We start from the raw sequence: 14,161 nt of genomic DNA on the forward strand, positions 1-14,161 counted from the left end.
ATACTTCCTGATGTTCCAGCTCTGTTGGCATTTAGAGTTTAACCCTGAGATGCCTCTTTCCCTCTGCCAGTTAACAGACCAATGCCTGTAGAGACTTACCTCAATAAAACCACTTATCTCCCTATTCAAGTACCGTCTAACCTATACCATTGATTTGAAGCTTTTTACTTAATTACATTACCTTCTCCCAGTAAACAAATTAGCCTTTGAAAGACTGAATTCATTGAAAGTGTGGGCCAAGGCACTGCCACAGCTATTGAAGTAATTCAGTTTCAGTTCCAACATCTGTCATAATTACCCAGCTGCTTGGTTCACGGCGAATGTTACAGTAGGTTTGAAATGGCTATGGTTTCTGGTACAGGACAAAAGGGCGGGAAATGTTCCCTCCTTAGATCATGGAACAATAATCATGATAAACTTAATGTAGCCTACTGTACATGAGAACCAGCATTAGGCAGTTTGTATACAGCATGGGTTCCCAAACTCCATCAATGTGGGCCTCCCCTCTGAAAACAGTGACACACCCGCACCCCCCAACCTTGTCAATTTTGCAAGGCAGCGTTAGCTAGCCCATAACGTTACACAGCTAAGTTAGCTCGGTAGCACCTGTTGCTAGTTAACGTTATGACGTTTTCGCACAATACATTCATGCCTGCGGGGGGAGGCTCTCTCTGCACTATCCACAAATTTGTCTAAGTCCAAATCTCTCCCATTATTTATTTTGATCTTCTGGCCTTTAAAATCACGTTTCATTCATAAAAACATGTTTTTCCTAATTCTTTTTTTCTAACCATACCTCCACGCCTCCCCTGAATTTCTTTGGGGGCCCCCCAGGTGAGGCCCGCCTCACAGTTTGGGAATGCCTGGTATACAGCGATGAAGGAAATAGTTGTTTCTGCTTGGCCCTTAGGACTGGATACACACAGTACACTACACACACACCAAATCCACTAGTAAATTTATTGAAAAAGAAAGATACAACCAACTGGATGGATGTTTCACCGTTCAGAAATATGTAACAGAAATTAAAGAAATGTACATTTTTATAACCGTTTTCTGTATTCATAGCTTGCAGAAAATTTGCACAAAGAGTCACTACCGTACTAACCACATTTAAAAGGAGATGCTAATAAGCTATAGATTTCCAACAACATGAATTCATGGAACAAAATTTAAACAGGCTAACCACAATAGCTACAGTTAGAAAACCAAAGGTCAATTTAAATGTAAAAAAAACAAAACAAAACAAAAAACACTTGCATCGTCATCTTATTTTACAATTTGTATTCACCTGGTGTAATACAAAATGAAAAGAAAAAGAAACCTTTGTCAGCACCATTTGCTCATGTCTCACCCCATTAGAGCGAGTTCAATCCCAGTTCATCCCTCCAGAATTGTGGTACTTCTTTTTTTGTGTCTTTTGACATTTTAAAGAGAGTCATCCTCATAAACATGCTTGCTTAAAATTCAGCTGATTCAACCAAAATGGAAAATATCCTCCTGTGTTTTCAGGAACAGTATGTATGTTTCATCACTGTACAGACCAATCATCTCTCCCCATCACCATTTACCAGATACTCTTTTTACAGCAACACAGTACTTCAATAGAAAAGGACCATTAATTCATTGCATTCGATAACCTGCTGTGTAGTTCAAGCAGGTTGGAATGGTCTTGTCAATGTGACTGCCATGTAGGACAGAAGAGTGAGATTGTTAGTGCGTTCGTTCTTACCCTCACATTGACATTTTGTTCTCTTCATCATGAAAGCCGTCAAAATGTCATTTCAAACAGACGTAATAACCGGATGGTGTTCAACATAGAATAAGACACTTGTTGTCTGTGGATCGAAAAGTTGATTTCAGATTTGATGATTTGAACACAAATGACAAATTACATTGACAAATGACAGTTCAAATGTCACAGATATCTGGCAATAACCATTATTTTCCTATTAGAAACTTTTGAAAAAGAGGATGTCCTGTAAAAATACATGAAGGATGCCCCTGTCTCATTATGCATCAAACTATATAGCATGTGAGGTACAGAAAACACACAACTTGTCATTAACTGAACCTGCATTGCTTACTTCTGTGGTGTGAAGTGAGAAGATACGGAACCAGTCATGCAACAAATGCATAATCCCACATGTTGGACTTAGAAGCGTCTCATGGTCCAAGATCGACATCTTTAGCTTGTACTTTAGCCCGTACTCAATCAATTTCAAGGAGAGAAACACCATTACCCAGAATGCTACTGTTCAGAATGGAGCAGGAAACAGGCTTTAGCAAAGAAAACAAGTGTCTTGCGCACGTGTGACGAACACGCACCCACGCACACACACACAGCATCTGTATATGCCATCTAATCCGTCATGTCATGGAGCTTTGGACAAACAGCAGTCAAACAGACTGTCTTTCCGTCCAACGCGTCCCACCAAGAAGAGTTTGAGTAGAGTTAGTGCTGGTGAGGAACTGAAGTTTGAGCCGGGCGAGTCCGGGTGCAGGGGTGCGTCTGTGGAGATCGATTGTGCGTCTGATCTGTAACGGACTCCATGGACCCCGGGGTCGAAGGTTAATCACTCATCATGTCGACCAGGCAGATGGAGGAGGGGGAGAGAACGGCACAGGTCCTGGGAGTGGCGATCGGTGTTCAGGGGGTGGGGGTGGGGGTAGAGACACAGCTCTGCTGGCCTTGAAGTCCTGGGGGGGGGTGGGGGCTCAGGAGGGACTGGGAGGGGTGGTGTTGGAACTGGTGTCCGGTAGGACGCTGGGCTGCTGCTGGTCCTCGGGGGTGCTGTCCGCCTGCCACAAGGCTATGGCCGCTGCTGAGTGCTTGCACTTAGGAGAACCGCACTGGCAGCTGAAGTGTTTCCCCTTGATGTCCCAGAAATTGTCACCGTAGTCAAACCTGGGAGAGCACGGTGGGACACAGGTGGAGACGCTTAGTTCAGATGCAGCATTTTTTGGCGAGTCTTAACAAAACAGGAATTCAGTGTTTATATGGTCCCTTATAAGTCCCTTTTACTTAGGGCTCTATGAGATGCTAGTGCACTTGGCTTGTATTGGAGTGAATCTCTTTATTTACATACCTGCATTAGAGCAGTGGTTGACTAGGCCTCAAACAATTCCTCTCAAATATTATTGAAGAGATCAACCAGAATACCACATCAATGAATACGCCCCAAAACACAGAGACATTGCTTGATTTGAGGACACAATGTGAAATAATTCCTTTCAATGGAATATAATTAAATACAGGTTATGTGACAGATATGGACTGATAGATGCTGTGCAGTATTTTTTGTCGGGCCTTACCCTAGCTCTTCACCAGCCTTGATGCTCTCGCAGGCAAAGAACGCTATGTGAGGGAAACGCAGGTCCTGGTGTGTCGTGAACACGCGGCAGGGGAACAGGTTGGGCTCGCACGTGTGGTTGAGGAACCGGCTGATGTTGCCATAGAAACGGGCATCGATGCAGTATACGTCACCCACCTGCCAGAGACATGAATAAATGATTAATAAAGATCTTTGTACACACCGACACGAGAGGGGAGTTGGGCAGAACAGGAGGAAATCAAACAACATTATCAAAAGGAAAGCAAGATCAAAGCAAGCAACAAAATTGCAACCCAACCCAACCCAATATTATTATTTTTGGTGTCTTGATGATGGCGGAGAATGCTGTCTAACACAGGACAGACTGCAGATATATAGAAAAATGAAGTTGCCTACTGTAGAAAAACCATTAACGAGTGCTGCTTTGTCTGTTCTTTTCAACAAAAAGACAGCCCTGCTGAATTAATTTGACCTTTGATCCCAGCAGCGTATTCTTCAAGTATTTTTGAGAAGCGCGCACTACCTCCAACCTACTAGAACACCTACCTCCAACCTACTAGAACACCTACCTCCAACCTACTAGAACACACACCTCCAACCTACTAGAACACACACCTCCAACCTACTAGAACACACACCTCCAACCTACTAGAACACCTACCACCAGCCTACTAGAACACACACCTCCAACCTACTAGAACACCTACCTCCAACCTACTAGAACACACACCTCCAACCTACTAGAACACACACCTCCAACCTACTAGAACACACACCTCCAACCTACTAGAACACACACCTCCAACCTACTAGAACACCTACCACCAGCCTACTAGAACACACACCTCCAACCTACTAGAACACACACCTCCAACCTACTAGAACACACACCTCCAACCTACTAGAACACTTACCACCAGCCTACTAGAACACACACCTCCAACCTACTAGAACACCTACCACCAGCCTACTAGAACACCTACCTCCAACCTACTAGAACACACACCTCCAACCTACTAGAACACACACCTCCAACCTACTAGAACACCTACCTCCAACCTACTAGAACACACCTCCAACCTACTAGAACACCTACCTCCAACCTACTAGAACACACACCTCCAACCTACTAGAACACACACCTCCAACCTACTAGAACACCTACCTCCAACCAACTAGAACATAGAACACCTACCTCCAACCTACTAGAACACCAAAAAATATAGATTCCCTTGCTGTGTGAATATTTCTGGTTGGCTCTACATGATTGAGTTTTACGCATACCAACCTTGCTGTCCAAGTTGAACAGGTACGAGTCATTTTCTCGAACATCTGCATCTGCATCAGAAATGATCTCTCCCACATACCTGCATGGAGGAAGTCAGCTATCAATCTCTACTAGTAACAGCACTATGCATCGATGACGTTAGCTACTGTAACTACTGAGGACAAGGTGAATACATGGATGAAAGATGGTGGACACGAAGACTTACTCGCACACAAACGTCCCCTGGGGGATGTCCTGGAGGGCCCGGACCCCCCAGCCCTTACCACCGGTTCTGAAGAGCTGAAGCCGGACCCTTGGACAGAATACATGTTTTCAACATATGTGTGCTCCCAAGATACTCACTTCACTATCAATCATGGTGTCATCATCTTTTATGAAACTAGACTACCCCCCCCCCCCCCCCAAATAGTCAAGGTTCAGTACCTCAGTCCGTTCTGCACCACGCGGTTCTTGCAGGTTCTCCAGCAGGAACAGGCGTGGTTACACTCGAAGATGAGGGGCGGTTCCTCGCGGCAGAACTCCGGCAGCAGACGACCCTCCTGAGAATCGTCCCAATAACACACAATTATCAACGCGCCATGGGGGCCCCAGGGCAGCGGGGGATGAGAGGGCGAGTCCGGGGGCGGACGCTCCTCCTCTCCCGCTGCTGCTGGCACAGCTGGAGGCAACACCTGCCCGTAATTTACCCATCAGCCCAATCAGCGACATGGGAGACGAGCAGGGAAACAAGACGCAGGGGACAGAAGTTGGGGGAATATCAAACGAGTGAGGGACGCGTCTCTCGACCAGAGAACACAGTAGCACACATCTTATTTTTAAGCGGCGCAGCCGCTTCTATACGTAACGTGCGTCAGTTCGTAGCGTGGGTTTTAGGCCAATCAGGAGTAGCCAAAACCGTTGCACACCAGCAGAGGGCAGTAGAGATTGCTCATTAACCTGCACCGCTTACTTCGCCACATGGGTGTGATCTTTTCCTTACACCTGATTTGGGAAGTATGACCCAAGGGGTACTTACATCGAACTGCAAGACTGCGCATAAGCCACGTCTATTATCATTTAGTTTTTTTGTGCCACTCGGAGGATGAGATGGACGCTGTCGCCCTCGAGTGGGGTGTTTGAACACCCGGAGAAGGAGCGGACTTTCATCCTGCTGCGGTACCTCTTAGTTAGCGCCTCTCTCTGTGCGCTGGCCGGCCCTGGGGTGCGTTCACAGAGTGGCCGAGGCAAGAAAGCAACCTCGGCCAGCGGAGAAGACCGCCTGCCCTGTCCCCTTACCCTGCACTTACAAATATATCACTGAGTGTGACTGTTACCATGTCTCATTAAATACACCCCAAGCTGCCTAGGTAATATTTATCACACAAATTAATACCTTGACATTTCAATCAACATCTTAACCATTGCCCTGAGCTACCAGTAGGGGTGGGTGGTTGCGCTGACAAACTCACCCTATTTCAAATAATTTTCAGTTGTTATTATTTTCGTTTTAACCCTCTTTGCGCAGCCTACGCCAACGTTCTGTCTTCTTCCTGTTTACATGGTAGCCGTTGCTAGGAACGCTGGGTAGAGAATCTAGCGTAGGTGGATTAGAGAATATAGCGCAGGAGTCAACAGATTCTAACGAAAATAATATAAAATAAAACTACTGAAAATTATTTGAAACTAACTGGGGCGAGTTTGTTGTGTGTGTGACTAGTTCAAGGAGATCAAATCATATTTAGACCGGAATGGTCCTTTAACAGGATAACCAGAGAAACCAAAGTATGCACTGATGCCTTACCTTGTCATACCAACAGCGTAAGCTGAGTTGGCCACACATGCAGCTACTTGAAGAGCAGTCATCTTTGCACACACAGTACTAGTGGACCGGAGAGAGAAAGAGGAGTTGTCATTTCAACTGGCAAGTAATCCTTTCCTGTTCTGTGTGAGCTCGACGCTGTCTGTCTGGCAGCGGTGTAAAGGTCCGTCTATCCGGCTCACCTGCAAATGTGTGATGTTCTTGTCGATATTCATAGGGGACGTGACACAGTTGACAGGGACGTATTTGTAGTTGTCTGGACAGGGTTCGCTGTCCACCGAGTTGACACATGGCACTGGAATTCTCTCATAGCCCCTGGCAATATCTCTGTGGGTAGAGAGAGAGAGAGACTGGTCACCCTAAGGCTGTAGAGAATAGAGAAGGAACGGTCTGCAGATACAGGAGAGGAGTGTGTAGTAGAGACCGTGAGGTAAATGTTTTATACTGTGCATCATGCAGAAACGTGTGTGCATGTTGATGCTCTCATATCTCTGGACCCCAACTGATTTTCGATGTGTCCACCTATTTCTCAATGTACCCAGAGCATCTGTTTTTGTATTTCTCTCCCTTTTTTTGTATTTCTCTCCCTCCCTTCACTTTACTAACTTTTTGTGTGTGCTTTAGTTATTTTATGTCTTTTTTTTGTTGTTGTTTTAAAATTCTCTTAGAGTTTGGGGGTGGGTGGGGGGTTGAGGTGCTGTTCTGGTTCGTTGTTTGAACGCACCACTAACAGGAAGAAAACCAAAAATGTGTGTTGTATACACGTGCTTGATTCCATTTTCCAATAAAAAATATTACAAAAGAAAAAGAAACAGGTGTGCAACAGTGGAGAGGAGGAGAGACACCAAAGAGAGAACGAGAGAGACTCTACCTGCTGAGAACCTTCTCTTCCAGAGGCTGGTTGCTCCTGGCCTCCATCACCCTCCTGTTGGCCTGCAGGGTGACCCACACCCTGGAGCTGTGGCTGCAGCAGTCTGGCGGAGTCTCCCCCTCCCTGTTCCTCAGGTTCACATCTGCCCCGCGGTCCAGGAACAGCCTGTAGCGTGTGGAGAAAAGAGCATTAGCGACATTCAGATAGCCGGACGCTGCTCTCAGTGACCGGTCATCCAACAGCGTTTGACTAAGCCTTTCCTCAACCAGACCCCCTGCTCTCCATGCCGACTCCACGCCTTCTTTTAGATTTGCTTATTCAAGAATAAAGAATTAAGACATCAGATGATTACATCACAGCTTAACAAATATTGTCAAGGATAACACAGTGTCAGACTTATTTCCATCGTGGACCTTGGATGTGTTGACTGAAGAGTGAAGATGGCAGAGGTCCAAATGGCTCGGCATAATCCAACAACAAACCTTTAGACTTAATCCATCATTGAGCAACAACCTTTAAACTGATTTTGGCCATTATGCTAGTATTTTCTGATCTCTTAAGCGGTTATGGCAAGGCAAGTATATTTGTGTAGCACATTTCAGCAACAAGGCAATTCAAAGTGCTTTACATGAGACATTAAAAGCATCAAGACAAAGTGCAACACATAAAAGGTTGTAAATGCAAAAAAGGACATTTAAAAAATGCAACCATAATCTTAACCTTAAAATTAATCTTAACCTTAAAATTAAGCTTAACCTTAAAGCAATACATCGCGATATTTGGACCTTTACAAACATGTCTGGTGCTAATTCTCCAATTAGATTTACTAAAAGTAAGCTGAATCGTCCAAACAGTCTACTCAGAAAGATAATACATTGACATTTATTACCTTTTAAAACTCGCACCCCTGGGACGCAGCATTCAGTTGAAGTGTGCATGCGCAACGTTGGACTTAAACAACACAGTAGTAGCTAACTATTCCGGCGTCTATGGATGTCATGCGTTTTTTAGCTCAATGATATCATGGCGGAGGTGAGAAAACCGAAGCAAAACATCACGGAGGAAGCCAGAAAAAGAAAAAGACAATCTGATAACGTTACGACAGTACGACAGTGCACTTACTCACAGAGCCTGTGGGGGCGCAGTTCAGAGAAAACGCTATGTATTGCTTTAAAATTGGGACTCACGTGACACATTCCAGGCGGTTCTCCCGTGCTGCGATGTGCAGCGGCGAGTCCCCGTGGATGTTGACGGCGTGCAGGTCACAGCGGGCGTCCAGAAGGAGCTCGGCGATCTCCACGCTGCCGGAGAACGCTGCCCAATGGAGACAGATGTTCTCCTCCTACATCAAAGACAATCAACAACAACAACAATCAACAGTCAAGACGCATCCAGACACAACAAAAACATGCGCACACACAAACATCAAAGTCAAAGGAATAACAACTGTGTTATTCTAAGATGGGTCGGGAATGGATGTTGTCCTGGGATGCACACCTTGTCCCTGATGTTGATGTCGGCTCCTTTGGAGAGCAGCAGCTTCACCTGGTCCAGGTGCTTGTACTCCGTAGCCCAGATCATAGCCGTCCAACCACCATCGTCCTAGAGAGGGGATGTATTCAAAACGCACAAATCACACCAAGATTGTGAAGTAAGTGGTGCAAGTTCATGAACTCGCTCTACTGCCCTCTGCTGGTCTGCGGCATTAATTCTCATGCCACGAGCAGAATCCCATGCTAGGAACATCGCACAATGTGCGGTTTCACTAATAACCTTCCATAACCCAAGTATATAACCCTGTGTAGCATGTTCACCTCACGATACATGGTACCCTTTCCTCTAAGATTACTGCTCATATGCAAAAGACTTTTCTGAGGGCTGAGCACACAGCAGTGGTACAGTGATAAGGTAGCAGGCTGTGAGGCAGCCAGATTCTGCTTTGACTGTATTGACAATGAACCGATTTGCAAAAAGATGCTAACCAATGACATTTGCATGTCAAGAGACCACGTCCTCTCCAAAAGATTGTCTTTGGAGATACCCCGCACCTGGCATGGTTTTCCAGGAGACGGTGTCATAAAGATCACCAGGTTGTGGTTGCTGGTTGATAGCTCACACTCAGCAACTCTGAGAACGTGTGTCCAAACAAGAACACTGGTTGAGCTGACAGAATCTAAGCAAATTCTTTCTTGCAGGCCATTAAAACGGGGGCAACCAATGGCTTATAGCAGACCCAAGATAAGCCTCCAATGCTCAGAGACTTTATGACCATTTACAAACACCAGGGGTTTTCATAGTCTGAGACTATAGGCCTCCCTTCACAGAACATCCCAGACAACCACCACACAAAACGGGTTATTGATGTTGATTAATGATATGTAATTATTCTGCCATGCTGCAAATGACTGTAACTAACTCAACTCAACTACTAACTAGTGAAATTTAGAGTATAAATAAAGCTTGAATTTACAGCAAATGCATAACTCTGTTCACTCTTCTAGCGTTAGATAAGTCACTTTTTACTTTTGATGTTAGCAGCTATTCATTTATGTTTTACATTGATTCATTTGGTAGGTGATGAGCCAAGAGTTCACACACTTTATATTAAGACTGATTAAAGTTATCAATTTTCCCTGTATGACAGGGTGGATGTAAAATGTATCCGTTGTGGTAAATCCATTATATATTGTTCAGATAGTGATAACCTTCTGATAAGGTTGAGTTCAAAACTGTCCTTCATTTTTCCTTTCACCAATTAATATACTGGTGGGGAGGCTTAAAACAATTTTCTGCTACACCTATTAACCCATAAGCAGACAATATTATTGGAGGTTAATACCTTTCTATTCAACAACAAGGAAAAATGTGTGGTGAAGGGTTACACCCAAGTACCAATACTTCCATTACATAATACCAGCGCTGACGTCTGGTGTGCCTAGCTGAAGCAAGGCCTTGCAGTCAAAGACGGATCAAATATACACACTGGGGATCCTAGCACACGCTAGCTATGCCACTGCCTTTGATGGAAGCACAGAAAGGATGAAAGCCTACAGTACCACACTGGCTTTGAAATGCTTTCTTGAGCATGTCTCACATCTTTCAATTGTAGATTCAAGAAGAGCCATCCATTTTCAGTGTAAAAAAAAAAAGCAACAACAGCATATTGGATTATTACACAAATACAGGAGTGTTTGTCTGCTGTATATCTGAAATGCTCACACTTGAGGATTTCCATGGTTTAATAAAATAAAACAACTCACCTGGCAGTTGATGTCCACCAGCCCTGTAGAGAGGAGGTGCTGCACAATGATGTAATGACCGATCTTCGCAGCTAGGTGGAGACACGTGAATCCTTCTACATCCTGGGGAGCGGAGATGGGAGAGCTTGATGCTCAGTTCAAAGAAACGTACAACCAACAAACTCAACACCAGGCTCCTTATAAACAGCATATAACATGCATACGGCGGCATCCAAGGACACTGTCCCCTTCGGAACCGCTGTATACAGCCATGTTCCGTACAAGACAAAGTGTGTGAGTTGTGGTTTTAAAGGAGACGGAGTGGAGATTGCCTACCGGGCCCAGGGGCCGAAGACCTCAGGGGGCCCTTTTTTGTGGCATAGTGGCTTAGTCATTCATGTTAATAACAAGTCAAAAGAAAGAAACTATCATGATACTTTTTAACTGAGTGTTTATCTGTAGTACTTTAGAGGGGCTGAGTACTCCATGCAATATGGGGCCTTCAACTGTTTTGGCAAGTCCTCCCCACTAGGTCTCTTGAGTCAAAACCGAGCTGGGTAAAGCTGCTCTTATTGTGAGATATCTCTAATTATCTTCAAATTGGATTTGGATACCGTCTCATTGGGCAAATTCAAAAAAGCAAAAAATTAAATGGGTGGAGGTGGGGGGGGGGGCTTTAAGTGTCTGTGCCCAGGGGCCCATCATCTCATAATCCATCTGTGACTGTACCTTGTGGGTGGCGCCGGCTCCGGCCTTCAGCAGGTAGCTGACCGTGTCCAGGTGGTTGTTCTCACAGGCCTCCATCAGGGGCGTGCGCTGGTCCTCATCACACATGTTGAGGTTAGCTCCAGCCTGGCCGGAGGGGCGGGCAAAACCAGTCAATGACGATGTACACACACCACAATTCAAATGAGAAATCCACAATTTTTTATTTACAAACTTTATTTAAAAGGGACAATGTGCAGTTCAAACATAAATGTCGCCATTTGATGCACCGTACCAGATTATAGCTGAGCTAATTTGCATCTGCAGTCCTTTGGAAAGATATCTATGACAACAGAACATGCAATTCTACTGTGTAAAAGCCACATTTACACAAGAAGCTGGGTCAAAAAAGACAAACAATCATGCAATGGAGTGTCACATTTATTGATAGGCTAGTCTGTGTGAAGCAGCCTCTTACTTGGACAAGCATGTGGCAGATCTCTTGGTGGCCTGCTTCTGCTGCAACGTGGAGGGAGGTCCGCCTGTTCTGGGTCTCCATCTTGAAGTTGGGGTCGATCCCATCAACTAGTGGACAGAAACACAGATTGATGAAAATGGCTGATTTTTTTTTAACAAGGCATACTACAGTATCTTAATGCAGTAATCCTCACCCAGCATGAGCAGAACCTTCTGGAGCTCCCCCTGTTTGGCAGAGATGTAGAGCTGCTTGGGATGAAACCGCAGCTTCTTAGGCCTGACGCAAGGCAAAGACAGGACAAGACAACATGTAAGAAACTATAAATAATATTTATACAGTACGGAGCTGCACAAAACTTCAAAATCTAGCTTACTCTTCTTGGTAGTTGAATAGAGCGAGTGAGGCCAGATTTCCGAAGAGAAGCAGCAGGATGAAACGTTTAGATCATGACTTTGTTGACCGATTCATTAATTACAATACGACTGAGAAATGCATTTCACACCGGTACTTCGGAAGGCTGAGGCTTGTATGACTCACTCATTAAGGTACGCATATCTAGCTTACACTTCCTGGTATTTCATAAATCACCTATCCTACCTTTAATAGAAATCAACATCTGGTGCCTTACTTCTCTGTATCCAGGGCCAAGAGGATGCTCTCAAGGGTTTCTTTAGGTGGGCCCGTGGTTGCCCCCGTTCCCACTCCCAACCCAACCCCAGAAGGCATGGGTCCTGCTCTGGATCCCCCAGGGGTAGCAGAGGCGTCCAGCCCAGGTCCAGAGAGAAAGGACAGGGAACTGTCTGCTCGGCCACTCTGCTCAGCACCCACAAAGAGGCGGGACAGGCTGGAACGTAAAAACAAAACAAGACCAGTCATGACTATTCCTGCTATAGGGTCAAGGTAATCATGAGAAATTATTCATCATCTCCTCAACTTCTATTACCTCCAAAAGATTACACAGTAACCCCTCCTTTCCTTCCCAACAGCCCAAAAGGTCACCTACCCCCCGGTGGTTGTGTCCGCCTTGCCCTCGGGCGTGGCCGGGCCGTGTGTGTGTACAGGGGGCACAGTGGAGGTGGTGTCAGCATTGGCGATGGTGACTTCCTTAGCCTTGCTGGCCTCCTCTCCACAGTGAGGGCAGAAGCTCTGGCCCTTCAGCACCGAGGCACAGGCGCGGTGGAACCGGTGAGAGATGCTGACGTCCGGTTGGCACTCCATAAAGGTCCCCTACAGAGGGGGTAAGAGATTTCACCATCATCGTCAAGCCTAATTACATATTGTAATGTAATTACAATGTATATTACTTGTAATTATATATTACACCTTCCACAATCCCTGGAGATAACATTTTTATGTAGACCCATCATGGTAACGCTTTATAATACAGCTCATGTCTACTTACTATGTAAATCTCCTTTGTTACCATGTAATTTCCCGGAAATTATATTATAAATGAAAATACTTTGTGTTTTTTATCGGTACTTAGAGATAAATCCCTGTTCGTCACCATGTAATTTCCTAATAATTTCCGGTTCTTACTGGGACTTAAATGTAGTTTTAGGGTGTAAATCCCAATTCGTTGTTATTTCCCAGATATTAAATCCTATTATTTTCCCGTTCTTATTGGTACTACAGTAAAATATAAATCACCATTGTAAAACCATATAATTCCCCATAATTTGCTGTGTAAATGCTAATACCTAATCCTACTGTACTGGTTATATTCTCCATTGATTCTCTGCAAGTAATCTGTGTCCGCTTTTCGCGTTTACCGTTGACAAAGGAAGAGAGGGAGGGGAGGGGCACGGGTGTGCCGCAGGCACGTGTGTGTGCGCGCGGGGGGGGGGGAGATTGGGGGGGCTGGCAAAATTACAACGCATTTTGGGGCATTATTATTACATGCTTTTAATCGAGAATTGATCGATGTCACCATGGGCCACATACAGTAGGCCTACACTGTAAAAAAAAAAAAAAAAAAAAAAAAAATTAACTTTCAAAAGGGCACTTGCCTTGTCCAGAGGGCAAAGGGCAGGTGCTCTCGCACCACCTCATGTCTATCTGTGCACGTCCCTGGTACTTACCCTGTAATTCTCCCAGTAGTACTTTAAGAAAAGTACTCTGTTATGAGTTACTACGGTGCAGTGCAGGACGGGTTATGGAGTGTACGGGCATTGAACTATACTATATGGACAAAGGTTTTGGGACACATTACACCTACAGGAGCTTTTACAACATCCCATTCTAAATTCATAGGCATTAATATGGAGTTGGTCCGCCCTTTGCATCTATAACAGCTTCCACTTTTCTAGTAAAGCTCCCTACAAGATTTTGTAGTGTGTCTGTGGGAATTGTAGCCCATTCATCCTGAAGAGAATCTTCTAGAAAGCCCTCCCGTAGGTGTAATGTCTCAATGTTGTTATGGTGTTATAGTGTCCCAATACTTCTGT

At 44.9% G+C, this 14,161-nt stretch overlaps 1 protein-coding gene across 1 annotated transcript in view; it reads right to left on the reverse strand.

The window, feature by feature from the left end:
* Positions 1 to 1,007: 1,007 nt before the first annotated feature.
* Positions 1,008 to 14,161, reverse strand: part of ehmt1b (euchromatic histone-lysine N-methyltransferase 1b) — a 30,924-nt gene continuing 17,770 nt past the window's right edge. The window contains exons 10-25 of the mRNA XM_084456407.1: positions 12,718 to 12,941; positions 12,343 to 12,558; positions 11,908 to 11,990; positions 11,715 to 11,821; positions 11,261 to 11,383; positions 10,553 to 10,654; positions 8,790 to 8,894; positions 8,480 to 8,634; positions 7,293 to 7,457; positions 6,604 to 6,748; positions 6,404 to 6,481; positions 5,047 to 5,162; positions 4,829 to 4,915; positions 4,624 to 4,702; positions 3,316 to 3,491; positions 1,008 to 2,908 (exon numbers count right to left, since the gene is read on the reverse strand). Of these exons, the coding sequence (XP_084312533.1) occupies positions 2,719 to 2,908; positions 3,316 to 3,491; positions 4,624 to 4,702; positions 4,829 to 4,915; positions 5,047 to 5,162; positions 6,404 to 6,481; positions 6,604 to 6,748; positions 7,293 to 7,457; positions 8,480 to 8,634; positions 8,790 to 8,894; positions 10,553 to 10,654; positions 11,261 to 11,383; positions 11,715 to 11,821; positions 11,908 to 11,990; positions 12,343 to 12,558; positions 12,718 to 12,941 (2,151 nt within the window). The 3' untranslated portion in view covers positions 1,008 to 2,718. The remainder of the gene's footprint in view (positions 2,909 to 3,315; positions 3,492 to 4,623; positions 4,703 to 4,828; positions 4,916 to 5,046; positions 5,163 to 6,403; positions 6,482 to 6,603; positions 6,749 to 7,292; positions 7,458 to 8,479; positions 8,635 to 8,789; positions 8,895 to 10,552; positions 10,655 to 11,260; positions 11,384 to 11,714; positions 11,822 to 11,907; positions 11,991 to 12,342; positions 12,559 to 12,717; positions 12,942 to 14,161) is intronic.

Source organism: Borostomias antarcticus (assembly GCF_949987555.1).
Source record: "Borostomias antarcticus genome assembly, chromosome: 2".
Lineage (NCBI taxonomy): Eukaryota > Metazoa > Chordata > Actinopteri > Stomiiformes > Stomiidae > Borostomias > Borostomias antarcticus.